General features: G+C 44.6%; 10 protein-coding genes across 10 annotated transcripts; 6 read left to right on the top strand and 4 right to left on the bottom strand.

Moving 5' to 3' along the window:
- Positions 1-6,480: 6,480 nt before the first annotated feature.
- LACBIDRAFT_304391 (uncharacterized protein) lies at positions 6,481-6,812 on the top strand (the record flags this gene model as incomplete). The annotated part of the gene is made up of 2 exons (XM_001884794.1): positions 6,481-6,582; positions 6,642-6,812. The coding sequence occupies 2 exons, from the start codon at positions 6,481-6,483 to the stop codon at positions 6,810-6,812; spliced, it is 273 nt and encodes a 90-aa protein (XP_001884829.1).
- A 6,297-nt stretch (positions 6,813-13,109) lies between these two features.
- On the top strand, positions 13,110-14,695 carry LACBIDRAFT_304390 (uncharacterized protein; the record flags this gene model as incomplete). Its single annotated transcript, XM_001884793.1, has 2 exons — positions 13,110-13,346; positions 13,412-14,695. 2 exons carry the CDS (start codon positions 13,110-13,112, stop codon positions 14,693-14,695), a joined length of 1,521 nt encoding a protein of 506 aa, XP_001884828.1.
- An 856-nt stretch (positions 14,696-15,551) lies between these two features.
- Positions 15,552-16,391, bottom strand: LACBIDRAFT_304389 (multicopper oxidase, ferroxidase; the record flags this gene model as incomplete). The annotated part of the gene is made up of 5 exons (XM_001884715.1): positions 15,552-15,611; positions 15,662-15,882; positions 15,936-16,110; positions 16,166-16,256; positions 16,315-16,391. 5 exons carry the CDS (start codon positions 16,389-16,391, stop codon positions 15,552-15,554), a joined length of 624 nt encoding a protein of 207 aa, XP_001884750.1.
- A 657-nt stretch (positions 16,392-17,048) lies between these two features.
- LACBIDRAFT_304388 (uncharacterized protein) lies at positions 17,049-17,258 on the bottom strand (the record flags this gene model as incomplete). Its single annotated transcript, XM_001884714.1, has 2 exons — positions 17,049-17,078; positions 17,130-17,258. 2 exons carry the CDS (start codon positions 17,256-17,258, stop codon positions 17,049-17,051), a joined length of 159 nt encoding a protein of 52 aa, XP_001884749.1.
- A 1,306-nt stretch (positions 17,259-18,564) lies between these two features.
- On the top strand, positions 18,565-18,984 carry LACBIDRAFT_304387 (uncharacterized protein; the record flags this gene model as incomplete). Its single annotated transcript, XM_001884792.1, has 3 exons — positions 18,565-18,575; positions 18,637-18,679; positions 18,760-18,984. 3 exons carry the CDS (start codon positions 18,565-18,567, stop codon positions 18,982-18,984), a joined length of 279 nt encoding a protein of 92 aa, XP_001884827.1.
- A 1,228-nt stretch (positions 18,985-20,212) lies between these two features.
- LACBIDRAFT_304386 (uncharacterized protein) lies at positions 20,213-20,810 on the top strand (the record flags this gene model as incomplete). The annotated part of the gene is made up of 2 exons (XM_001884791.1): positions 20,213-20,275; positions 20,337-20,810. 2 exons carry the CDS (start codon positions 20,213-20,215, stop codon positions 20,808-20,810), a joined length of 537 nt encoding a protein of 178 aa, XP_001884826.1.
- Positions 20,811-21,963: 1,153 nt separating this feature from the next.
- Positions 21,964-22,550, top strand: LACBIDRAFT_304385 (uncharacterized protein; the record flags this gene model as incomplete). Its single annotated transcript, XM_001884790.1, has 2 exons — positions 21,964-22,026; positions 22,092-22,550. 2 exons carry the CDS (start codon positions 21,964-21,966, stop codon positions 22,548-22,550), a joined length of 522 nt encoding a protein of 173 aa, XP_001884825.1.
- Positions 22,551-22,793: 243 nt separating this feature from the next.
- Positions 22,794-24,689, bottom strand: LACBIDRAFT_304384 (uncharacterized protein; the record flags this gene model as incomplete). The annotated part of the gene is made up of 9 exons (XM_001884713.1): positions 22,794-22,808; positions 22,861-22,987; positions 23,041-23,121; positions 23,180-23,265; positions 23,321-23,717; positions 23,770-23,993; positions 24,050-24,196; positions 24,249-24,261; positions 24,313-24,689. 9 exons carry the CDS (start codon positions 24,687-24,689, stop codon positions 22,794-22,796), a joined length of 1,467 nt encoding a protein of 488 aa, XP_001884748.1.
- Positions 24,690-25,142: 453 nt separating this feature from the next.
- Positions 25,143-25,313, top strand: LACBIDRAFT_304383 (uncharacterized protein; the record flags this gene model as incomplete). The annotated part of the gene is made up of 1 exon (XM_001884789.1): positions 25,143-25,313. The coding sequence occupies one exon, from the start codon at positions 25,143-25,145 to the stop codon at positions 25,311-25,313; it is 171 nt and encodes a 56-aa protein (XP_001884824.1).
- A 218-nt stretch (positions 25,314-25,531) lies between these two features.
- LACBIDRAFT_304382 (uncharacterized protein) lies at positions 25,532-26,619 on the bottom strand (the record flags this gene model as incomplete). The annotated part of the gene is made up of 6 exons (XM_001884712.1): positions 25,532-25,546; positions 25,599-25,725; positions 25,779-25,859; positions 25,915-26,000; positions 26,059-26,455; positions 26,510-26,619. 6 exons carry the CDS (start codon positions 26,617-26,619, stop codon positions 25,532-25,534), a joined length of 816 nt encoding a protein of 271 aa, XP_001884747.1.
- Positions 26,620-27,167: the final 548 nt, after the last annotated feature.

Genomic DNA, 27,167 nt, shown 5'->3' with positions numbered 1-27,167 from the left:
AAAACCATGTCAGAGTTCAATGAATATACTTCAAAATGGAAATGAAAGTTAGTTTAAGATCATTCCTGTGATAGTCATTCCAGAGAATTCTGGTGGCTAATTATTCCAATGTTTAAGAGATAAATGTGATGAATACATTATGTCATGTGATACATTTCAACCACATGTTTATGTGTCATATGACTCATCACATTTGCATAAATCCTAGAGCTGTTTCTGTCTGATACAATCAATTTGGAATGGATTAGCTACAGACATCAATAGACATTGGTCACAATTCAGTAAGTAGGGCTGGTTTATTATAGGCAATTATCAATATAAACTCAATATAAGAGCAGTCAGTAACAATCTTTATTATATGATAAAGCAGAATTTAGAGGCTATAACTATACAACAAATAGCTGAATACAAATAGATACAGTCGCTTGCAATATATAATCTGCTTTTTCTATGATAAAAATACAATATAGGAGTAAAAAGGCAAGTTTAGGACCAAAATTATATTTATGATAAATTTTGTAGAAAAGTTGAATCCAGAAGATAAAAGTTCGAATGGTCAGAAATTTTTGAAGTTTTTTTTTTGAAACTAGGACCCCAGATACTCCATGACACTGGCAGGAAATATTTGGCCTATGTGACATGGCTAAAATATATCCGAGCAGTGTGACATGGTCAAAAGATTTCTGAGCAGTGTGACAAGGCTAAAACATTTCTTAGCAGTGTGACATGGCTAAAATATTTCTTAGCAGTGTGACATGACTAAAACATTTCCTACCAGTCTGAAACACTTCAAATATTTCCTACCACTCTAACATGCTTCAAATATTTCTGACCACTTTCAGATGGCTAGGATATTTTTCAATACAAAATATCAGCCCAAATATTTCCAGTCACCATATTGAAGGCCAAACATTTTTGCCCAATGCAATAATATATTTTTCTCCAGAGGCAAAAAAATAAATGGCCGAAGAACCTATTAGCCTGGATACATTCTTACATTTTACAAGGCTAATAGCTTGGTCAAGGTGGGTGACTGAAGTGTAATATCCTCCTACAAACCATGTCCATATGTGTTGTGGTTGGAAGGTTATAGTCCAATCTCTCCAGAGTGCCAAATTTGGCAGGGAAAACAAGCTGATTTCGCATTTTTGGAGCAATAAATACAATTTCTACATAAAAAACACTCTCAGTGGATTCAATCACATCATTCCCTCAAACCCACTGCAAAAAATATATTGGATTGGTGTTGTGGAAGGTACAAAGTCCATGTCTCAAGAAATTGGCCGTGTGACGCTATGTCATGGCATGTCACTGGTCATCACACTTACCAAGGATTGTGCAACACCACATTGAGTCAATGATTGGGCTCTGGAGCCATGTCTGGAACAGTCAATGGTTTTTCAATTTTTTTTCAAAAATGTGCATCTAAGAAGTAGGGTACTTTACCCTGTCTACATATGTAAAATTGTAGATCAAAAGCAAAAGTTGTTCAATTTTGACAGATTTATTTTCAATTTTGGATAGATTTATTGTAACACAGTCCAGATCTTGATATAAGTACAACTCTTTTGCACATGAAGCTCAAGGCAATGTCAGGAAATATTAATAACATACCAGTAGCTCATGTATCAGCATTTGATAGCAGTGCAACAATTTTTTTTACCTGTTGATTCTTTTATTGTTGCTGGATGGCAACATGCCATTAGGAAGGAGAAGTGTATGTAAAGTGCTTCCACATACCCTGAAATATTTTATTAGCATTGACTCATACTTTGATGAGCAATTGCATTGAGTAGAACTGACTTTATATGTTCAGAACAACACAAATTTTCTTCCCAATGGTTCAAAAATGCATTCTGGGTTCAAATTGGAGTATCCTACAATTTATCACAAGTAAAGTGAGCTATTCAAATATTTTTCTGGCCTGTGGCTCATAACACAACAAGAAAAGCCTGTAGGGAGGTGAACTGCTTGAGCAGCTGCCTATTTGGGTGTTAAATTTTCCCAGGTTCCAGAACTACATTACTGTGATTTCAGACATTTTGCCTATCAAATTCTACTGACCACATAAGTAGAGGTAAACATAGAATACAGGTATTTTTTTTCTCAGCCTGCGGTGCAAGTTATGGTTTTGTGGAAGATTGTGTGTGTTAGAGGCTGCCTGCCTATTTGGGTGTTAATTTTGATGGCAATCCCAATTGGGTGTTAATTTTTGATTGTTCCCAAATGGGTGTTAAATAACGCCCAATTAGGCATTATTTTGTTCCAGACATGGCACCTGAGCCAATGATTGCTCACTGCACTTGCAAATAATCTTCTCGTTTTGCTCGCTTTGCCCTTCCATCTCCCTCTCCTCCCCGTCCTCCACTTTTGTTCCTACCCCCGGACATTGACTTTCGATCCTTTGGATGCGACATGAGCAAAGGGTCGCCACTCGCGCTCATGTCGGTTCCAAGGCGGAGATCGCACAACACACTGTGGGCATGGGCTTATATATTCAGTGAATAAACTTTGAACATACCAAGAATAAATTTAAAATACCTTCAAACTCAAATTCACTGTTTATACTCTGAACATATTTATAATTTATTCTTCAATTTGCTTCCATTTTATTCAGTGTTTATATTTAAAGTTTATTCAATCCATTTTAACCGAAGAATATGTGCTGAACATTTGAAATATAGTCGTTGATTAAACACAGAATATAGTGTGAATAAATTGGAATCGCAATGAGGCTGATCGAGCTCCATTATCTCCAGCAAAATCTGAATCATCAGATTTTGGGACTTGAAGGGTTCTAATCGATTGCGCACTATTTAACGTTGTGTTTCTCACTCTCAAAGAGTAAGACAGGATTTGGGTATCAGGAGCATGGGATAGCGTAGGGAAGTGGGCTCCTGGTGGATGACGCCTCCCAGAAAATAGCCGCCTTGTTTTAAAATTCCCAAGTCTGGATGATATACACATACCATGAGCGTCGACTCAAACCATGAAGCCAGTCATGCCACTCGCCACCAATGTCGAGCAACTCCGTTCCAGGCTTGCCAGTTCTCTTTCAACTATTGAAGGGAAGGGGAGAAAAGCTGGCTTTCCAAACATTCTTTGGGGCATTGAGGCGCACGTTCACTTCCCTACTCTGCAATGCATTGCCTGCGAAGACACGTCTAGATCTGCAGGCTACTATACCACTAGAAGAACCGACAAAGCCGCCTCCCCCCATCACTGGTATGCTCTTTCTGACTGCACATGGTGGAGCTAGGTGGGCCAGGCGCGTTTGTAACTTCGGTGCACTGTTGAGGTTGTGGCAGCGATGGGCATTCATGTGCTCAATGCATGGCGCAGCTGTTCAGGAGCTCGGGTCATGGTGTGGTTGCCATGTGGACGGTGGGTGGCAGGTTGGCAGTCAGCATTGGTACTGGTTGAGCAATTGAGTGACGAGCAGATTCGCATGGCTGAATGAGAGGAGGGGCAAAGTAGTAGTGGCCTCGGTCCCTGTCTTAGAGAAAAACAGATGGATTAGCTTTTTTGGTCACAATTGAGCAGACGAGGAGGGGTGATTTATTTCCGTTGGTGAGGCTTGTTCATTTGTGGCCGTGGTGGGGGCCCATGGTGCCGCCATTGCGATGTTTTGTCAAGCCTCTGAGCTAAGTAAGCACCCTCCAAACCTATTTCCTGCAGGAAGAAAAAAGGTGGGGTTAGCGGCACGGCATGGAGTCGAAGGTGGTCGGTTACTTACCGTACAATTGCACACGGGTTGTTGATCGCAGAGGTAGAGCAACTTGAAGGTAGTCATTAAAAGGTAGGAGGTGTTGGGCTGTTCTGCGAAAACAATGAGGTTACACGGTTGGTGGCATCTCACTGGGTGCTCTGCCAGTCTCTGCCACGTAGCTTGTGTCCTTTGTCATCCTTCTTGAGCCCTGTCTCAACAACGTCGGGGTTCTCTGTGGTCATTTCAGTTTGCGATGACAAGGTGACGTAGATCATGGTGGGTGTTGACAGTGCACTGGGAACATTGTAGAGCCCGAGGGATACAAGAAAAAATACCTCAAAGATGGACTAAAGCATCGGTGGGTGGGGAAAGGTAAGGTCAATGATAACAAGACTCTGAAAGGAAGAACATACATCGAGAAGCAATGATAATGGAACAACAAAGGGTCATATCACAGGAATTGGCTAACAGAGGGGGAAACTTGGGCCACTCCTAGAATGAGTGGAAGGGGCTTGAGAACGGCTAAGTGCGGCCAACAATCATCTGTCTAAAGTCCAGCACATGCTGGCCCATTATGGCTTGTTGTACGGCAACATTGCAGCTGGAGAATTCAAAGGCACAGAGCTGAAGGATTTTTAGTTGATTGATCATTTGATGCTACATTGTTTGTGAGGACAGTTGCATTGACCATGGAATGGATGGGGAGGATTAGGGAGAGAGAGCCAGCTACTAGGTTTTGGGGAGATGATCCTAATTTCCCAAAAGCCAAAATTTACTGAAGTCGATGAGAATAATGTCTGTAACGAGCTCCAGTTTTACAATTTTGCTCGAGAAGTTGAGTTTGGTTGGAGAGATGGTGTATCCTGTACAAAATGTCTGAATCACCATCAGAGTCTGGCCCGTTTTGTGGGTTGTTTCACAGATCGTATTTGAAGTTTGCCTGAATCATGGGACTTCTGCGGTGGATGGTGGTCATGAACAGGTACAATATTATGCCCTTCACAGAGAGGCTGGCATTTGTTGTTGAGAAAAAAAAGTTTTAACGATTCTTATTAGTTGCCATGCTTGATGAGTCACATGATGTTGTCTGTGGTGACAGAATGCAAACCATCCATCTCAAATCCACCGCAAGTGACAGAGGGTGCCGATGGCAGGTTGTAGGTGTGGCGGGGAATGTAAGCATTCCAACGTGTTGAGGGGCGAAAAAGCGGCCTGTTGATGAAGAGTATACTCGATGTACTCCAAGGCTGACATGTGAGGCCAGAAGGATGATTCACTTGCTTGGATGCGGCTGACGACAGAGAGAACAGGAAGAAGAGATGAATATGGGTGTATTCACCAATGCGAGATGATGTAGCTCATGACTGTGAAGGGATATTGTAAGTTATACTTGACTGAATGTGCACAGAAGGCTGGGCATACCTCCAGAATCAAGGCAGACCACAAGCCACCACATTCCAAGGCCTGGATCCAGGATGACATCTGTAAAAAAAGAGAGGAGAAAGAGTCAGCGACACAAGAAACAACAAGAGAGAGTAAAATGTACAGTGCTCAATGTGCTGAACATCCAGATCACAGTAACAAAGTAACCTTCTAAACCCCAGCAGAGAAAGTTACAGGCGCCAAAAATCCTTGAGTATAATAATGCTGCAGAAAAATGTCTTAGATGAAATAACAAAGAAAGATGTCCAACCGAACTCACCAGATGTGTCAATATGTACCACCCCGTTTTCACCCCAAAGCAGCAGCTACAGCCGTCCCCAAAAACTATCCGTTGCACATTAGCCATTGTCATAAAGTGGAAAGAAAGAAAGAACACACACATAGAGATAGAAATTAACAACAGTAGACCTTCTAGAATGTATGTGTCACATCAATGAACGCCAGAACGCCAATGGTACTGACTCTGTACCCGAGAGAGATGTCGGGTGAGGCCTCCAGAACCATCATCAACGGCAACAAGACAAGACGAGAAGGAACACTGAGAGCTTCCAAGATGGACAGCATCTGCAAGATAGCTCTCGATGTTGAGGGTCTTGCACAGTAATAGTTGCTCGGGCTGAGAAGCTTCTTCCTATAAAAAGTGGTTGGCGAAAAGGTTCAGGGCCTTGCAAAAGCCAGCTAGGGTGGCCTTGAGCAAAAATGTTGCTGATTTCGAACTTGAGGACACTGAGAGCAGTGGTCAATGTGGTTGTTGTTGAGCGAGTTGTTGAGGTCGTCAGGATCAACAGCGATCAAATTTCGATCAAACCAAAATATTAAATAATACGTCAGCGTTGCTGATCCTCTTTCCTCAACATCAAAATTCAGCTGAAAAGTCCTACCCACGAAATGCGAGGAGGAAGACCTCGAAGCTTCCATTACCCTATAGTAAATGCCCTATATGGAAACCTTTGAAGGGTAAGTACGCCACCAAGTTAGCATTTTTGCTTAGGTCTTTACCAGTGTGTTTGAATACAGCACGGACAAGTTGATTCGACCTGTCTTGATAATAATGTAAGGCAATTCCCGTTGAAATGTCATGTCTGTATACCTGACGTATGTATGTCAGGAAGACCTATTCAAGTCATCAATGCCATTGGACAAGCTAGACCACATCGGTGCCACTCGAGCGATCAGAGCCATTCTGGTTCAAGAGGCACCTTGTAGCATGAAGATCACAAAGAGGATTACACCTTGATCAGCCCCATGGAGCAGATGGACTGGATAAAATTTGTGAGAAAGGAACATGGTTAGACTCTTATGCCACCATCGAACGCACAAACGCGAATATGTTGTTCGCACACTTTAACCAGGACTTTTCGTATCTCTTCAACACTATGAGACTGGATATCTGTCAGTGGGGATGTGGAAGGGCTATTGCATCACGAATGGTGATCCTTTTGTCTGTGTTTATACCATGAGTACATTGTAACTTGTCAAACTGTCCAAGAGGCTTGTTGTCGCTGACATTTCGCTGCTAGATGATGAGGCGCGAGAGCTAGTCGGAATGTTGTTCTGCACATCGCTTAAAGCCCTTGTGGGTGCAGCCGATCAACAACAATCCAGCCTGCGGAAGCTGCAGATTGTCAATACAAAAGAGTTGTTCAACCGCTGTGTTTGATAGTAAGAGTAACTCACCAGCAGACACCCCAAGTGTCAATCCATGATATGTGAACTTCTCTTTCCGGGCCTGGGGTGAAAGAAGAGGGGGATACTCGAGAAATTTGAGGTCATGCCGCATGCGGCGTCACACCCCATCCCGGTGCACAAATCCATCCGACTGAGAATCCTTCACCATCGCCACCTCCAATCCGTCCAGGAAACCCTCACGCACCCTACAGGCAGCTCATCCTCGAAATCGAAAAATACCTGTCTGCTTGACGGTATCCTTTAGTCGGCTACCAAAGGCTTCAATTTGCCCTTCTTAAACAACATTGTCACTGCCCCACAGCACATCTCGCATGCTGGCCTTGTCTGAAGCTGGCATGCGGAAGCAGCTGAAGGCACCGAAGAAAAAGTACAACACACGATTCCACTAGTAGCTACCACTTTTATGATAAAATACAGGCAAGTGCCTGCACACCGACATCCACACTGCCTAATGAATTTATGAAATGAGAAGAGTAGGCAAAACTTATGAAATGTATTTCATTTCTTTACCAGTGCTTCTCATGACTATTTCATAACTGTCCTGAGACATATTTCAATACTACTTCATTGCAATTTCATTACTGCCTGGCCTTCCATTTCATTGTCTACCCAGCATTGTTTCATTGCTATTTCATTCTTGCCTGACTTTTAATTTCATTGCCTACCCAGCCTTATTTCATTGCCTTTTCATATCCTTGCCTGGGCTACTTCATATTCATTTCATATCCCTGCCTGGACAATTTCATATCCCTGCCTGGGCAGTCTCATATCCCTGCCTGGGCAATTTCATATCCTTGCCTGGGCAGTCTCATATCCCTGCCTGGACAATTTCATATCCCTGCCTGGGCAGTCTCATATCCCTGCCTGGGCAATTTCATATCCTTGCCTGGGCAGTCTCATATCCCTGCCTGGGCAATGTCATATCCTTGCCTGGGCAGTCTCATATCCCTGCCTGGGCAATTTCATATCCTTGCCTTTGCAATCTCATATCCCTGCCTGGGCTACTTCATATTCATTTCATTTCTTGCCTTAGGCAATTTCATATCCCTTCCTGCATAATTTCATATCCCTGCCTGGGCAATTTCATATCTATTTCATTCCCTACCTTGGGCTATTTCATATCCTTGCCTTTGCAATCTCATATCCCTGCCTGGGCTATTTCATACCTACCCTACTGCATTTATCATTGCCCCCTCAGAATGTCAGGCACTGCCTTCAGGGTCCATTTCAGGGTCCATCCCAAAGAGGAAACATCACCTGGTTTGACCAAAAGTGAAGAAAACCAAGAGGAGAATGTTTTTACCTATCAGGGTCCATATAATGGGATGTTGGGATGTTGGTCACATGACCAATTACCAAAAATGGTCAAAAATGAAAGTTGTAGCCCTACACTATAGCTTCCCGAATCTGTTTGAATTCTGTTCTGAAGTGCTCCCATTGTGAAGATATGAGGTAAAAGATTTTCAAAAGTGTTGCTTCTTTTTTGTGTTTTTTTTTGTTGCATTTTTCTCCATGAAAACCAAACGAAACAACATGATTTCAGTATATTTGGAAAGCTAAAAAAAAAGGGCTACAATTATTGTATCATGGGAAAAATGACCAAAAAAGGAAGATGCATGCCCTAGAAAAGAAATTGACACTGATAGACTATAATAGTCAGATATAGACTACCATAACTACCAAAAAGTCAGACATAGACTACAAAGTTTACTAATAGCCAGACTTAGACTACAAGGTTTACTGATAGACTGCAAAAGTCAGACTTAGACTACAAAGTTTACTGATACACTACAAAAGTTGGATATAGACTACAAAGTTTACTGATACACTACAAATAACTACAAAAGTCAGACATAGACTACAATGTTTACTGATACACAAAAGACTACAAAAGTCAGACTTAGACTACAAATTTTACTGATAGACTACAAAAGACCACAAAAGTCAGACTTAGACTACACAGTTTACTGATAGACTACAAAGTATACTGATAAACTACAAAAGACTACAAAAGTCGGACTTAGACTACAAGGTTTACTGATAGACTACAAAAGACCACAAAAGTCAAAAACTTGTACTTAGACTACCAAGTTAGTAGTGTCCGCTTTTTGAGACTACAAAAGTTTGTAGTGTGCGCTTTTTCATTAGAAAAGTTTGTAGTGTCCGCTTTTTGGGACTACAAAAGTTTGTAGTTGACATGTAGTTTATGGTGTTCTTGGCTCTGTCCAGATTATGGGGGTGAGGTTGAAGGGTTGACATGATCTTACTTACATATTACTAATGCTGCTGCATTAGTTTTTGACATCATGCACAAGTTGTCTTCACATTAGGAAAGGCTATCCTATGCCTTCATAATGGCACCTACTGTCCTATCTCAAAATATAATTATTATAAGTTCATGTGGAGATATGGCTGAAGGAATACCATGACTTTACATATTGCTATTGCCACATCATCACTTTTTCACATCATGATCAAGATGGCTGTCAAGCCAGAGGAGGCCATTCATGTTGATATCTACTGTTCAGTCTCAATACATGGTCAACTTACAACATGACCTAACTTAAGGACACCTCCAAGGATGAATCAGCCCATCATTCTATAGCCCTCAAAGAGCTGATATCAAAGTTTGGGACAGGCCAGTAGCTATCAATGTGACAGCAGACAGAGCAGTAACTATCAATGTGAAAGCAGAGAATAGCCTGTCCTGATGTGAAAGCCAACTTGGCCATGATGTCAAAAGGTGGTGATGTGGCAATAGCAATATGTAAAGTCATGGTATTCCTTCAGCCATATCTCCACATGAACTTATAATAATTATATTTTGAGATAGGACAGTAGGTGCCATTATGAAGGCATAGGATAGCCTTTCCTAATGTGAAGACAACTTGTGCATGATGTCAAAAACTAATGCAGCAGCATTAGTAATATGTAAGTAAGATCATGTCAACCCTTCAACCTCACCCCCATAATCTGGACAGAGCCAAGAACACCATAAACTACATGTCAACTACAAACTTTTGTAGTCCCAAAAAGCGGACACTACAAACTTTTCTAATGAAAAAGCGCACACTACAAACTTTTGTAGTCTCAAAAAGCGGACACTACTAACTTGGTAGTCTAAGTACAAGTTTTTGACTTTTGTGGTCTTTTGTAGTCTATCAGTAAACCTTGTAGTCTAAGTCCGACTTTTGTAGTCTTTTGTAGTTTATCAGTATACTTTGTAGTCTATCAGTAAACTGTGTAGTCTAAGTCTGACTTTTGTGGTCTTTTGTAGTCTATCAGTAAAATTTGTAGTCTAAGTCTGACTTTTGTGGTCTTTTGTAGTCTATCAGTAAAATTTGTAGTCTAAGTCTGACTTTTGTAGTCTTTTGTGTATCAGTAAACATTGTAGTCTATGTCTGACTTTTGTAGTTATTTGTAGTGTATCAGTAAACTTTGTAGTCTATATCCAACTTTTGTAGTGTATCAGTAAACTTTGTAGTCTAAGTCTGACTTTTGTAGTCTATCAGTAAACCTTGTAGTCTAAGTCTGGCTATTAGTAAACTTTGTAGTCTATGTCTGACTTTTTGGTAGTTATGGTAGCCTATATCTGACTATTATAGTCTATCAGTGTCAATTTCTTTTCTAGGGCATGCATCTTCCTTTTTTGGTCATTTTCCCCATGATACAATAATTGTAGCCCTTTTTTTTAGCTTTCCAAATATACTGAAATCATGTTGTTTGGTTTGGTTTTCATGGAGAAAAATGCAACAAAAAAAACACAAAAATGAAGCAACACTTTTGAAAATCTTTTACCTCATATCTTCACAATGGGAGCACTTCAGAACATAATTCAAACAGATTCGGGAAGCTATAGTGTAGGGCTACAACTTTCAGTTTTGACCATTTTTGGTAATTGGTCATGTGACCAACATCCCAACATCCCATTATATGGACCCTGATAGGTAAAAACATTCTCCTCTTGGTTTTCTTCACTTTTGGTCAAACCAGGTGATGTTTCCTCTTTGGGATGGACCCTGAAATGGACCCTGAAGGCAGTGCCTGACATTCTGAGGGGGCAATGATAAATGCAGTAGGGTAGGTATGAAATAGCCCAGGCAGGGATATGAGATTGCAAAGGCAAGGATATGAAATAGCCCAAGGTAGGGAATGAAATAGATATGAAATTGCCCAGGCAGGGATATGAAATTATGCAGGAAGGGATATGAAATTGCCTAAGGCAAGAAATGAAATGAATATGAAGTAGCCCAGGCAGGGATATGAGATTGCAAAGGCAAGGATATGAAATTGCCCAGGCAGGGATATGAGACTGCCCAGGCAGGGATATGAAATGAATATGAAGTAGCCCAGGCAAGGATATGAAAAGGCAATGAAATAAGGCTGGGTAGGCAATGAAATTAAAAGTCAGGCAAGAATGAAATAGCAATGAAACAATGCTGGGTAGACAATGAAATGGAAGGCCAGGCAGTAATGAAATTGCAATGAAGTAGTATTGAAATATGTCTCAGGACAGTTATGAAATAGTCATGAGAAGCACTGGTAAAGAAATGAAATACATTTCATAAGTTTTGCCTACTCTTCTCATTTCATAAATTCATTAGGCAGTGTGTATGTCGGTGTGCAGGCACTTGCCTGTATTTTATCATAAAAGTGGTAGCTACCACTCTGTCGTGGTCGTGGGGCTGGTTTCGGAATCGCGGCTGCCTTTGTTGTAGTCTTAGAGTGCTTTTGGGTAGGTGCCGGTTTCATGCTCTGTACCTTCGCTTCTAATCTCTTCTTCTTTCGTTCCACTTCAGGGTCACCATTAGTAGTCACCTTCGCCGAAAGTTTACGTTTATGAGGGCCAGAGGCCTCAGGAGAGTCTGTCGGCATAGGTTCGGGATGTGGGATGTGGTTATGGGATGTGGGTTAGACAGATGTGGATTTTTTTAGCGACGCAATTTTTTTCATTTATTGGACCAACGCCACAGGTACTGTACAACTGCTGTACAGTAGGAAGGTCTGCCGTCTGCATTGCCGCACAATTGGCAATATTCTCTGGGTAGTGCCAAATACCCATTGAGCTTGAAAGAACATTCACGTGCCAAAACCCGCCATGCCCGCAGCATGGGTGCGGGTCAGGAGAGGGTTACTAGGCCCCAACCCGTACCCGTACCCATACAAACCCGTGGCATTGACCCGCATGGGTTTACAAACCCGTGACATTCCCTAACGGAAACGAAGCACCTGGGCAACCAGGTAGTTTTCCCAAAGAATGGGATTGGGGAGGTCACAAACAATTGTCGAGTTGTGATATGATTTGATCAGGATTGAGTAGCGAAATAATGTGCTCTGCGAGATAATTGAGTATGGATAAATGAACTGAGAGATTTTACAACCCACCCATAAGGTGTAATCTGCACTTTGTACTTTTCTGGTGCTTATAGAGAGCACTCCTCGTGTGCCATTCCTGCCCATGTTTGACATATGTGTTACACCCATTGTCAGTAACACCATGTGCAGCGTACTTACTTCTCAAGTGCCTCAGGAAGCGTCACCTCTTTCGAGAGAAAGTGTATTTTCATCGTACGTGACAGCTGAAGTTGTGAATGCTGAGGGATTAGGAGGACTTTCACCAGTAGGAGTATTGTAGATGGTTTGAATGAACGAGGGTGATAGTGTAATGTTGGTGGAAGAAAAGGATTGACTTGATTGTGGTATTACACTATATAAAGTGTTAGTTGATCATTTTTCGAAGGAAATCTGAGTTAATAAGGACGATGCGTCGAGTCCAAGTCGATGAAAGGAGGGGATGAGAAATGAATATTAATGAATGCCAATTGAACGCTGCTTTGATCTCACAGAATCAGCCGCCTCAAGCCGTATTTCCAAATATGGTATGAGGGTGGTACCCTCATGTGTGGGAGCTACGTCCACAATCGGTGGATCTGACACCCCTTGTGCTTTCTCCCTTCTGGGTCGCTGCCGCCTGGTCTTGGCGAGATCTGTCAGCCTCATCACAGATCGGTCACACTTCCAGACCGTTTCGTCGGTCCCAGCTCTACTTCTCTTTCCTTCTTCTCCTTCCCCAACAGGCTACGCTCTACACAGGTTGTGGGCCCCGCCTGAACCAAAAACTGGCCAGCTTAGACAGGAACACGACAACTTTTTTCATCCCTTATTCCAGGGTTTTTACTTCAGGCGAGGTTGTATACCATCCACCATCACTCGACATGACATACCCAACATATACCCCTATCATATACCCTCATAGACCTTGCAGCCGATGGAATGCCAGCATCAATTAACAGGTCAAGTATCAGGTGGCCCTGAACTAGTAGTACCTTACGATACCAATGAACAACTGCCTCCGATAAATAACCGACTTCCCGTGGTGCACCACATCAACAACAACATTCTTTTACCCCCTGAACTATCTCCGCGATACCCTCACTATGTTACCAAACAACCCACTACCCACTCCACCCCTACGGATAACCGTATCGTGCCCAGGCTGAGAGCTGTAAGTAACATATTGCCTTATATCTCTGTCTTTGTTGAGAACTGTCTACGTTGATGAAAAATTAGGATGACAAGTTTAAGCTTGTCTTCGTGGACCGCGAATGGGTCTGTGATCCCAGCGACACCAGCGACATGATTTACCTCCCTCCTGCGGATTGGATTATCAACCAACAGGGTCGACTCGAAATGTTTATACCCCCTGCCGGCTGGGTACCAGACCTCGACGATGAGCTATGTGAAGAGGTTCTCAAAGATGACCTTTGCGACCCTTATGACCTTGGCGACATTTATGACCTTGGTGATGTTTATGACCTTGGCGACATTTATGACCATGACCTTGGAGACGTTTATGACCACTCCTCAACCACTTCCGTTACCACAACCTCCACAACCTCCTCCATCACCTCCTCCACCACCACCTCCACTACCACCTCCACTACCACTTCCACCCCTTCTGCTCCTCTCCCTGCCCAGTTTGACGTTGTTGTACTCGGCACACACAGTCGCAGCCACCAAGGCCGATATGGAAGCTGCATCGCAAATGCTGTTAGTTCTGTGTTCGTTTATGCACTCCACAAACATAATACAATATTCCCCTTTTATACCCCCCCATCTGACCCGGAAACAAAGTCATTCGCCCCCTCCCGATTGTATATTTGGTTCCAAGCACAAAAGAGCGGCCCACCCAAGGCCCCCTATATCCCCCGAATCAACTTCAATGTAGGGTGCTCCATTGAGAGCGCAATTCAGAGTGTTTTCGACTTTGGTGTCTGTTCTGAAGGGGCTTGGCCATATCAGCCTGGCGATTACGATGCAAGGACCAGGGAGTTCATCCAGGGTGCACAGGGGCGGACGGAGCCCTCTGCTGCAGCCCACACAGAGGCCCTCGAGCACCAGATTCTAGTTCGGGAATCCATCTTACTCAAGCGGGGCAAGGGATTAACACCAGAACAGAAGAAGGTTCAGGATACTGACAATCTCAATCACCTTCGCCAGTGTATCAACGAGGGGTATCCCTTTGTGTTTGGGTTTTTTCTCTTTGAGAAAAATGCCCCTGTGTTACAAAAAAATGCAAGGTTGGAATGCCTGGGCCTAAGGAGAGGGTCATATGCGGCCATGCAGTCCTGGCCATTGGGTACAACAACTCCAAGCAATGTTTCCTCATGCAGAATTCTTGGGGACGTGAGTGGCGCGAAGCTGGCTGTCCCGCTGGCTGCTTTAACGTGCCATACCGGTACATTCTCGAAGACCACGTCGCAAGGAATTTTTGGTCGATCAGGACCGTCAACAACCAGCCAGAGTAACATACAGATGCCTCTGAATATGCTATGGACAAATATATATAGATAATCACTGTACTACCGATATAATTAGATTGTATAGAAGCCTCTTGGAAGCCTCCATCATGACCAAGGATGCTCATTTGTGTTATTATGGGTCAAAGATACCTCATGGTTGAGGGAGAAACCAATTTTTGAAATGGTGGACAACTCCGCTGAGATTAATCCAACTGTGAATGCAAGACAGGTTCTGTGAGTGAGGAGGTGAGGAAGTCGTCACAAATGTCGACGACCAGGTCCTTCTCGCCGTTCAAGCTCAACTCAGGAGCTAAGGAAAGCAGACGGTAAACCACATCCTGCAAGTCACCTGGTAAAACCAAAACAGCTAGCGCATCGAAGGCAATCGTTCCGTCCGGAAATAACGTAGCCACCGTCATTCAAATCTCTGGCTGGCTCTAGCGACAAGTGTGAAGGCATTGCATGGCAGCAATGTTCAACTTCAACTTTAACCAGAAATCACAGTATTTCAGAAGGCCTCACATGAGCCCGCGGCTAACGAATTTGCATCGGGACAACGTCAGGATAGGCAGCGTCGGTAAGTGGCCAAGCAGGGATTATCATCCCATGAGTTTTCAGATCGGAACATGCACACAATCCCCACAGAAACTTTCGAAGGTCCAGTGGAAGCCATTTTTTTGAAGAGTAGATGGGTTCGTCTTCGTCATAGTGTGGGTCACCTCACCTGACACCAGCGTGATACCTGAGTTCACTCCGAAAGATAAGGGGGCCTATAGCTAATAAAAGCAAGGGTCAGCATTTTGTAATATGGTTCTTGTTTGTTTTCTTGAACACTTAACCCACACAGAGTGGATTTTTGCAAAAATCCGCGAAATTGTAAGAGACAAGAATACAAGGTACGAGAAGATTTAGAAAGACAAACGTAAAAACTGATTTTGCACAATGGCACAAAATGGGACCGCGACTGTCTGTACCCAGACATTAGCTCGTGCAACAGAACGCAAAAAAGGAGACATACGCCGTCGACTTCGATGATACACATATCATGCCCATCGATCCAGAAGTAGAACATGGCGAACGCAGCCGTGTTGACCATGCGCAAGCGGTATATCTTTCCTGGTTGGAAAGGCAGGGTGGCATTCTCATTGAACTCGACTGCACTTGTGACACAAGCTGGATTTGAGCCAGCAATAGGCCCGAGGTAGGTGGAGTTTTGCGCAAAGTACATTAATCCAGACTCTGAGAGATTGTTTTTCAGTAAAAAAAGTTGATGCAAAAGACTAGAGACCTACCTGGGACGGGCTCGACACCATTAGGATTCGCAATGGTGATGAACTGCTTCAGCAACACAGCGTGTTCTTCATGATACCAGTCCCCAAGAACAATGGTGAATTCTTCGTCGTACTGTGCAACTTCTTTTGGAGGATGAAGAACCAGAGGTGCTTGCAGACCGTCGACGTATTGGCCCTTGAGGAAAGCATGGGGTTAAACGCGGCGGAAAAGTAAAGAGGAAGTTGGATACAAATGAGTGGCCGTGCACCCAGTAGGTGCCCCATTGGTCAGAGGTGTTAACGGGGACAATGTAATCGAAGGTACCACCAGGGGGTATACCACTAAGGCGGAGTTAAGACGTGAGTAGGAGCGGTTGGTGAAAGAAAATGCCATTCACACAAGGGGCAAACAGTTTTTGTCACCAGGTAAAGAGGTAGCAAATGGTAAATGACTATGTTAAATCTTTTATTCCACATTTGTGACAAAAATGATCAGTTGAATAAGATCATAATTTTCTTGCTTATGATCTTTGTGGCAATGACCAATAAAAAGAAAATGTTGTTGCCACAGCAGGAGATAAAGATAAACCCTGTTTTGCTGTGGCAACAATGATGAGGCAATGATTTAATGTCAATGAAAGCTCGTTCTGACATGAGGAAACAGAAACAAAGAATTTACATATTTGCCAAGCAACAAGGTGATCTGGCCTGCATGGGAATGTCTAATTCCCTGGCAATTATATAATTTCTTTGTTCCTGTTTCCTTGTGTCAGAACAAGCTGTCAACAACATTAAATCATTGCCTCATCATTGTTGCTGCAGCAAAACAGGGTTTATCTTTATCTTCCTGCCATGGCAACAACATTTTCTTTTTATTGGTCATTGCCACAAAGATCATAAGCAAGAAAATTATAATCTTATTTGACTGATCATTTTTGTCACAAATGTGAAATAAAAGATTTAACATAATTATTTACTATTTGCTACCTCTTTACCTGGCGACAAAAGCTGTTTGCCCCTTGTGTCGCTGACGCCTTTGGCGCCGTCCATCCAAGATGTAGTGTTGAAAACATGCCATGGTGATGCAAGGTGGCAGGGTCCGAGAGAGAATTGGTAACATGGACCAAGAGCGAGTCAGTTGTCTGAACGTTGACCGGCGGTGGCCTGAACACATGTTAGCAGCGGGGTATATCATGGGCAAGAAAGGTTGCTCACGGCCAAGAGCCATTTACGCCGACCACGCGTCGTGGAAAAAGGCCGTCTGGGTTTGCGTTCTGGACGTAGGTGAGGTTCCATCATATCTCCTGAACGCCAGCGAGTGCGGTAAAAAGGGCTCAAGAACATGCTTGAGGCAAAGGATGGCCTATATGGGTATGAGAAAGGTGCGTTCCGAATCTTCGGGAGATGTGTCACCCTGCAATTGCGTGGAATTGTGGGAGGGACCGAACACGGTGGTCCCCATCCTTTCAAATGAAGTCCTCGAGTTGCCTTCCACTCGAAAGCCATTCGAGATATCGCTCCTGACGAGGGAATCACTAGCAGCTGCGGTGCTGGCCCTATTCGAAGGGGATCAGAATCGAGCCTCCTGCGTCAGTTCAACGTTTCCGCGTTACGCGTCAGCCACAGCGCAAGGCGCGACGGACACAACGCGATCAGCGGTGGTTGATGCCCATATCCGCAAACAAGTTTTGTGATATCAGATCTGTTCAAAAAAAAAGCCTGCGTGACACCCAACGTGCACCGTAGCCAATGTTCGTGCAAATTATTACATTCCTGGTAGCGGCCACCAGATTAATCTGGTAATTCAAAGTGGAGAATAAGTAGAAGGGCAAATTTCAGATGTATTGAATAAGCTCTACAACATGATAGGTAAGATGGAGATACCACAGGCTGGCTGCGGGTCTAAAATGAAAAACGTCAGCTATGGCGAACGAAGCGGACGAGACAAAGGGGCGAAATAAACTCTCAGATGAATATAGATGTCCTTCATCAAAAATCGGACATATGCTTGTATATTTTGAAAAGCATCATGGAGAAAGGAAGGAAGGAAAGAAGGATGCTCACCTAAATACGACAGCCTGCTGCTTGGAGATGCAAACAGAGTACTCAATACCTGGCCATGGTAACAGAAACATCAGTCGACGCTCTGAGTCGTCAGGAGTCAAAACGGGGAAGCTTCAGCGGGTGGTGTGTGTAGCAAAGGGCCCATCGACGTTGTCGCCCGCTCACAAGTGCTCGTCCGCAGCCGTTGACGTAAGTTGTGTCGCTTACATTCAACCTGAAGAAAGGCGACGAGTCAGCATTCTCCCGATGAACAGCAGAATAAAAAGACGGGAGAAAAAAAAAAGGCTCAGTTGGTGATGCATGTTACGAGTGAGGATCATCGGTGTCACCGACTCGGAAATGGAAAGTATCGTCGTCGCCATCGACAAGAAAAACACACTCACAAGAAGTTGAGGAGGAGAATGTTGTAGGTTAGCACATCGAAAACAGTAAGGAGCAAGTTGGGAGCTGGTTGGGAGCAAGAGAAGAGCGTTGGAGAAAACCAAAGCTGCATTCAATCTCCGATATCGGAGATGAAAATAAACTGCACAGTTTACATATAAGGACCCCCAATCACAACTTGTTCTAAGCTTGTTCGTCATCGTCCATGTCGTCCTGGTGAGTTGACCATATTACAATGCCCTTTCTCCCTCCCTTTTTGTGATGAACTTCAATTCAGTTCTGCTTCCGAACGAGAGCAATCAACCTCTTGTGGACACTCTGTACCAAAAAACTCTTGCTGACCTCTTTATCTTCTCAAAATGAGACCCCATTACAAGATGCTAACTCTCATCTCTTCTAGGCTTTCTCGTTTTTCGGAATCACCTCGGGGATTACTGTAGTTTTGGGTGAGTTTACATTCCTCCCCCTTCCAATACGACGAAAACAAGTTCATCCATTCTTTGAACAACTTGCTTCCGCTGGGTTTCCAAGAGTCGTCTTCGCTCCTGGCGGGGATCATGTGCATGTGTGCCGTTTTGGCGTACGTGTGCTGACTCGGGGACTCACGTGGAGGCTTGGACAATGAAACCTACGGCTTCTCTGATTTCCTCCTGCAAGTGTTTTTCAATGCTCTTTTGCTCATCGTCATCTTCTCTCTAGCTCGCTTTGTTTATTTCTGTACTGTTGGTCCTGTGGAAATAGTTAATCTCAAATATATTAGTTCTACTTCTCGCTCAACCCAGCTCGAGGCTTTTCTCTTCAAGCTGTAGCGCTCGATGACCCCCCTCCGTATGCGTTTCATATGCCTTTCAGATGAGTAAACTCACTGACGGATGTTGGACCCGTAGTCGGCTGATATTAGCCTGTCCTCCTTGGTCATTCATATGTTGTTTGCGAATCGGCGCTGAATTACCTAGGGCGCTCAAGGAGTGGAGGGACGGCACGCTAATTAATCAACATCGTCCCTAACGTCCACGATTTACAGCAGCTATCATTGAACTATGACGTCCTTTTTATGGAAGAAGCAGGTGTTGCATGCTATCACATCTTTTCTAAACATCTCCCGCACTAATTCAACTTTTGACATTTCATAGAAGAACGAACCTGTTGTTATGAATCCGTTTCTCCTTGCACGTATATTCACCGCGCGTTCCCGTACCGGATTCCTTGTCTGACGCCCTCTTTGTTTGACTCACAAGAATCGAAGCCCTTCCGATATGGCTCGCAGTTACAGCGGCTACCACTTGAAATTGTAGTTTCCCTGACGGAGACATCAGCGGCGAAACAGGCCCGTTCAACATTTTCGACAGCTTGAAGTCTACTACGTTTCATACGAAAATGCTCTTCGCCGCACTCGCTCTTGTGGCCTCCTCATCCTCCAGCATTGTCCCTGACGTCCGTGATTCTATTTACTATTGCGTCCGTTTTCTTGGAAGACTTATCAGAAACATTTTCTTTTCCCGCACTAGATTCCACATTGCTGTCATTTTTTTCAGACGGAAAACTGAACGAACCTGTGCCTCAATTTACTACTCGGTGAGTCTCGACCCGGTGGTGGATCCGCTTCTGACCAGGTTCAACGTGCATTAGAATTCCAAGAATCGATGCTTATACAATATATCAAAAGAATCCACTCTGCTCTACCTCAAACGTGTTAATGGAGTCGGATCTACAACAACGGACTGGCCACCACAGCTTGACACTGTGGTTTCCCTGAGCGACATCGGCTTCATACTGATATAAAAAGGCAGGCAAACATACCCAGTTCTACAGTACCCCCAACTTGAAGAACTACTACTACGCCTCAAGCAAACATGCGCTTCACACTTGCTTTTGTTGCTGCCCTCGTTGGGCTTGCTGCTGCGAGTCCTTTGGAGGTCAGTTATCAACATTCTTCAAATCACCAATTCTCTTGACCCGCCCGTTCACCTGCAACAGGCTCGCGGAGGAGCTCCCCAAGCTTGTGGAAATTGCAGGAATGTCGTTCCCCTGCTTAGGGCATACAGTGCAGGTGGTACTGACCACTTCTACACCACCAACGCTGCAGAGATGCGAAATGCGGTCACCAATCTCGGGTATACCGACGAAGGAACAACCGGCTACATCTTCCCCACTCAGGAGCTCCACACTGTCCCCTTGTACAGGCTGTACAACGGCGCGATCAGAGACCACTTCTATACCACCAACGCGGCAGAGCGTGACAACGCTGCGCAGAGACTTGGGTATACCAACGAGGGGATCACCGGATATGTCTATCCCGACACTGCCTGTGGAGGCCTTCCTCTCTATCGTCTCTACAGCGGTGGTGCCACGGACCACTTCTATACCATGTCCGCCGCTGAGCGGGATAATGCGAGCAATAATTTGGGATATACGCAGGAGGGTATCGCAGGCTACATCTTCCCTTACTAGGGAGACAAACTCTGTCCGTCAGTATGTTTGGGATATTCTTCTGCATAACTGACAATACTCTCAGGTTGGAACTAGACACTATACGTGCGCGGTCGTATATACTTACATCTTAGTTACTACATATGTTTGTGAAACTTTGACAGCGTTGCACGATTTTTGGCGCACCACTTCCTCAAATCCTTTGCATTTCTTGACAACTCAATGTAATTTCTTCTCTTCTACGTGAACATAATTCTTCCCCCCTTTTCTGATAAACTGTTGGAATTTCGGGAGTTTTACGAGCATGCGCAATGCGCCCCATCTTCGGATTTCAGTTGGATTTCAGGCACATTCCTTCCATTGATTGTTTCCGTGGCTCCATAGGGGTATTTCACATTTACCCCCTTATATTTCGTAGTCTACATATATATACGAGGCCTTGTACTGTAGTTACTCATCCGTTTGCCTCTGGACCCCACAGAGACAACCGGAATATTATTCCCTTTCTTATCTTGATCACACGAAGAGTTTACGCTTGCTGATTTGATTTCAACATAAACTTCAATTCAGTTCTGCTTCCAAACGACAACAATTGACCTCTTGCATTGGATACATTGTACCAAAACTCTCTCGCTGAAGCCTGACTTTCTTGAAATGATCACGATTTACATCGGCTGTCAACAATCATTGACTTTTCTCCACATGGCACATGCCTCTGACACTCACAGAGCGAACCTGATACCACGAATTTGTTTCTCCTGGCGCTTATATTCACCACGCGTCCAACTTGTCCAAATTCCTTGCCTGACGGCCTCTATGTATTTGACTTACAAGAGTCAATGTTCTCAGAGACTATAGAGCTCTTGACTCAATCTTCACTTACTTAGTTCCCGTCTCTTGGTGACAACTGCTAAATTGGCCGGACTTGAGCCGAAAAAGAAAAGACACCCAGACCCGACCCTTGCGCGCCCCTCCACCGTAACCGAAGAGTGGCGAAATATCATTCAAATACCAGAAGAATAGACCCCAAACTGGCCATCCGCGGCTTGACATTGTGGTTTCCCTGAGCGACACGTCGGCTTCATGCGCAACATAAAAAGGCAGCCGAACATACCCAGTTCTCCAGCTCCCCCAACTTGAACCTTGAAGAACTACTACTACATCTCAAGTAAACATGCGCTTCGCACTTGCTTTTGTCGCTGCCATCGTTGGTTTTGCTGCTGCGAGTCCTTTGAAGGTCAGCTCTTAATATTCTTTAAACCACGAATCCTCTTGAGTAACCTGCCCGTTTACCTGCAACAGGCTCGCGCAGCTTGTGGACTTCGCGAAACCACCGTTCCCTTGCTCAGGGCATACAACGCATATGCCACTGACCACCTCTACACTACAGACGAAGCAGAAATGGAAAACGCGGTTGTCAGGCTCGGGTATAGCAGCGAAGGAACAACTGGCCACATCTTCCCCATTAAAGAGCTCCACACTGTCCCGTTGTACAGGCTGTACAATGCTGCGATTCAAGACCACTTCTATACCACCAGCACGGAAGAGCGTGACAACGCTGTCAAGGAGCTTGGGTATACCGAAGAGGGGATTACCGGATATGTCTATCTTGACACGGCCTGTGGAGGCCTTCCTCTCTACCGTCTCTACAGTGGCGGTGCCACGGACCACTTCTATACCATGTCCGCCGCTGAGCGGGATAATGCAAGCAATAATTTGGGATATACCCAGGAGGGTATTGCGGGCTACATATTCCCGTAGGGAGACAACCGCTGTGCGTCAGTATGTTTGGGATATTATTCTACCTGGACAGGATATGCGGATATTTGACCTTTTTGTCGAGGTAGCTTCAACATCATACCGTACAGCCTAGAAAATTAATAATAATAGTAGTCTATCTAATCCAATATTACAAGCTGCCCAACGTCTTGAGAATTTTCGAAAGATATGTCGTAGCCTCGGAACGTTGCCGACCTGAGGAAGCAAGGTGTGTCACAATCATGTCTAAATCTCAAAGACCTAAGGATAAAGTCAGTCAGAAGCAGAAACTGGATGAAGGATCGAATCGCACATATGCATCCCCCCCTTCCTTCAGTCGTTCCGCTAGTAGAACCTCCGCTCGTGTTTTCCAGTCAGTTTCCATCAGGAGGACAAGGCGATCCTGGACCGCCGTCTCGGTCATATGCTCAGGGATAAATCTATAGGATCGTTCAATTCATAGAGCCATGTATATAATAGAAGGACAACGGACCTCCCTATCTCCGTTGTAGAAGCTGCTTTAACGGCATTGACAAATCCAGCATAATCTTGATAGTGGACGTTGTAGACATATCTAAATTGAAGTTGTTTTGTACGGTTAGTTCGAAGGTAGGCTACTAGATGAAACCTACGGAGGGTCGTAACGAGTCAGGGATGGGTGCTGTGAGTAGTACCATTTCGTTTTGTTCCAGGGATCACTATGGTCATAACTTTTAATCTAAAGCAAATGGTAAATATCAAGCAGAGCGTTTACGCCGTAAGCCAGAACATACAGGATTGAGGAATGGTACTCCTTGACACAAAGCGTCGTATGGCGAGGGACTCCACCAAGGGCTGCCCACTCCAATCATCATCCTGCTGTTGCCGACTTGATGTTTGAACTCCGATTGAGTGAGGATACCATTATTGATCACGCCGTGTTCCCTGTCTTCAATAGTGACCATCTCTCCCTGTTCTTCCGGGTCCCAATTATAATGTTGGTTCATGTCCCACCCTCCAACAAATTTTGTTCCTATTTCTTGAAACGCCAGGGAGAAGTAGGACCGGTTCCAGGCGAAGTCGTCAATATTGTAGATATAATAGATTTCCTTCATGAGAATCCAAACTTGGTCAGCGCGTTCCGAGAGAGGTTTGACAGGAATGGCACTGCACGCCTCTTCGATTGAGTAACTAATAAAGAGGTCAAATGCGATCGAGTAGAGTACAACAGGCGAGTATATACCCAAGGTATTGAATAGGGCTTGGCGCTTCACCATGATAGAGATCGTCCGGATTTGCAGAGAGAATCCATTTACCCTTCAGGAGAGAAGCTCCTCCGTGCCAGCCATGTGATGGGAAGAATTCAAAGTCGAAAATTTTCCAGGCCGGAATTCCTGTAGGATTCGATGGACTTTTAACACATTGAGGGTCTTTGTGGCACTCCCCAGCCCTGTTCCGGATAACGACCTTGATAATTTTTAGGTAAGACTGCAAGAGGGACGTCCGAACCTTCAAAGACGTACCTTGACAAGGTCGGGAAACATTCGATACTGGAAGAGAGCTTCCTCTGCCAACGACATGAGAGACTGGTCTTGGAAGACATAATAATGTGTCCTACCAAAGCTAGTCGCGAAAAGTGTCGTGTAGCCCAGCCTTCGGAGGTTTTTGTACTGGGAACCAGTGAGTTTAGGCTACCAAGCCGCCGCGTCAGAAACAGCTCACCACAGATACCCCCCTGTAAATTCATCAACATGAGAGATAGTAGTTCCAAAAGTACAGCGCTCACCATATTCCTTCTCCTCCTTTGAAACCGTGCACTACAGCTTGCTGAAACCAATGAGCCGCCAATAGGGCAACCTTGCGCTGGTTGGGCCCACAATTATCCAAGGCAATGCACGAATGAAGATCTCTTAAAGTACGGGCGTTCCATTCTCGGTAGTCTTGACGTTCCAAGTCAGGTGGCACAAAATGCGCCTCGAGAGACGGAGGTGATTCGCGATAACGTTCTGTTGAAGCTGCAGGTAGTGGGGCAGAGTTCTTCCTGAAATTGTTTGTGAGGGATTTCCAGTTCCCAAATCTTGCTTGATGAAAGAGCGTAGCGAGAAAGACAGTGGCGACGATAAGAATGAGGATTCTGACCCAGAGAGTGTTCTTGGACGACATGAGAGAGAGTAAGCTCATTATAATGCATGCATGGGTAAAACTCACTGGCAAGGGGCAAGGCCCAAGGGCAATCAAGGAATTCTAAATATAGGGACGGCGTCCACGTTTAAATAGTCAAAAAATAATCAATGTCTTCCAAATGTCTTCCCGTCGCCATCGCGCTCAACTCCCGTTATCTTGAATAAACGATACCCAACCTTCTTTCCGGACTGCTACATCTCAAGCAAACATGCGCTTCGCACTTGCTCTCGTCGCTGCCATCGTTGGTTTTGCTGCTGCGAGTCCTTCGGAGGTCAGCTCTTAATATTCTTCAAATCACGAATCCTCCTCCGAAGTCCACAAGCTTCGCGAGCCTGTTGCAGGTAAACGGGCGGCTAAAAGACCACTGTTCCCCTGCTCAGGGCATACAACGCACGTGCCAATGACCATTTCTACACTACCAACGCCGCAGAAATGCAAAATGCGGTTACCAGGCTCGGGTATACCAGCGAAGGAACAAGCGGCCACATCTTCCCCATTGAAGAGCTCCACACTGTCCCGTTGTACAGGCTGCACAACGCCGCGATTGGAGACCACATCTATACTACCAACGCGGAAGAGCGTGACAACGCAGTCAAGCATTGACGCGGCCTGTGGAGGCTGTACAGTGGCGGTGCCACTAACCACTTGTCCGGAGACAAACTCTGTAGTTATTATTCTATATGGTCAGCGAATATTTGACCTTTTTGTGGATGTAGCTTCAACATCATACCGTACACCTAGAAAATTAATAGTAGTTTATCCAATTCAATTTTACATGCTGCCCAAGTTTTCGAGAGAGGCAAGGCGTGTCACAATTATGTCTAAATGTCAAAGACCTAGGGATAGAGTCAGTCAGAAGCAGAAAGTGGGTGGGTGATCGAATCGCACATATGCATCCCCCCCTTCCTTCAGTCGTTCCGCTAGTAGAGCCTCCGCTTGTGTTTTCCAGTCAGTTTCCATAAGGAGGACAAGGCGATCCTGGACAGCCGTCTCGGTCATATGCTCAGGGATAAATCTGTAGGATCGTTCAATTCATAGAGCTACGTATATAATAGAAGGACAACGGACCTCCCTATCTCCGTTGTAGAAGCTGCTTTAACGGCATTGACAAATCCGGCATAATCTTGATGGTGGACGTTGTAAACATACCTAAATTGAAGTTGGTTTGAGCGGTTAGTTCGAAGGTAGGCTGGATGAAACCTACGGAGGGTCGTAAGGAGCCAGGGATGGATGCTGTGAGTAGTACCACTTCGTTTTGTTCCAGGGATCACTATGGTCATAACTTTTAATCTAAAGCAAATGATAAATATCAAGTGGCAGAGCGTTTACGCCGTAAGCCGGAACATACAGGATTGAGGAATGGTACTCCTTGGCACAAAGCGTCGTATGGCGAGGGACTCCACCAAGGGCTGCCCACTCCAATCATCATCCTGCTGTTGCCGACTTGATGTTTGAACCCCGATTGAGTGAGGATACCATTATTGATCACGCCGTGTTCCCTGTCTTCAATAGAGACCATCTCTCCCTGTTTTATCGGGTCCCAGTTATAATGTTGGTTCATGGCCCACCCTCCAACAAATTTTGTTCCTATTTCTTGAAACGCCAGGGAGAAGTAGGACCGGTTCCAGGCGAAGTAGTCAGTATTGTAGATATAATAGATTTCCTTCATGAGAATCCAAACTTGGTCAGCGCGTTCCGAGAGAGGTTTGACAGGAATGGCACTGCACGCCTCTTCGATTGAGTATCTAACAAAGAAAAGTCAGATGCGATGGAGTAGAGTACAACAGGCGAATATATACCCAAGGTACTGAATGGGGCTCGGATGGCACTTCAGGCAACCACCTAACCCTACCCTCTTAGGGTAGTTACTCCATGCCAATATGACTACCCTATGAGGGCCCAATACCATGGTGTGTCCCACCTATTTCATGGAGTCCCCTGGGGGTAGCCAGGTACTCCCATGGGAGTTCCATGGTATCTCCTAGGACTTCCAGATTCCTCTTACATTTCCTTGGGAGTCCCACCTCTGTGGGAGTCCCAAGTATTATATTCCCTGGGACTCCCTAAGCCAAGGGACTCCCATCTGATTCATTGGGACTCCCAGCCATATATGTACCTAAATTACTATTCTCTGGGACTCCCCAGGATGAGGGACTCCCATCTGGTTCTGGGACTCCCAAGTATATATGTACCTCAATTGCTATTTCCATGAATATATGTGCCTGTCAGTAGCAAAAGCCAAGCCTTATACTGTAACAGAGAGAAGGCTTGAAACTTATAACCTAACCAAGCCTTATTAACCAATTTATAACCAATTGAAGCCTTACACTATACAGAGAGAAGGTTTGAAACTTATAACCCAACCCTTATACTATAACCAAGCCTTATACTATAGCAGAAAGAAGGCTTGAAACTTATTAACATAGTATATTGGCCGCCTCAAATTTATTTTACAAA

Source organism: Laccaria bicolor, genomic scaffold (assembly GCF_000143565.1).
Source record: "Laccaria bicolor S238N-H82 LACBIscaffold_27 genomic scaffold, whole genome shotgun sequence".
Classification (NCBI taxonomy): domain Eukaryota; kingdom Fungi; phylum Basidiomycota; class Agaricomycetes; order Agaricales; family Hydnangiaceae; genus Laccaria; species Laccaria bicolor.
Note: the sequence above shows the minus strand (reverse complement) of the source record. Positions and strands in the feature narration are given on the sequence as shown.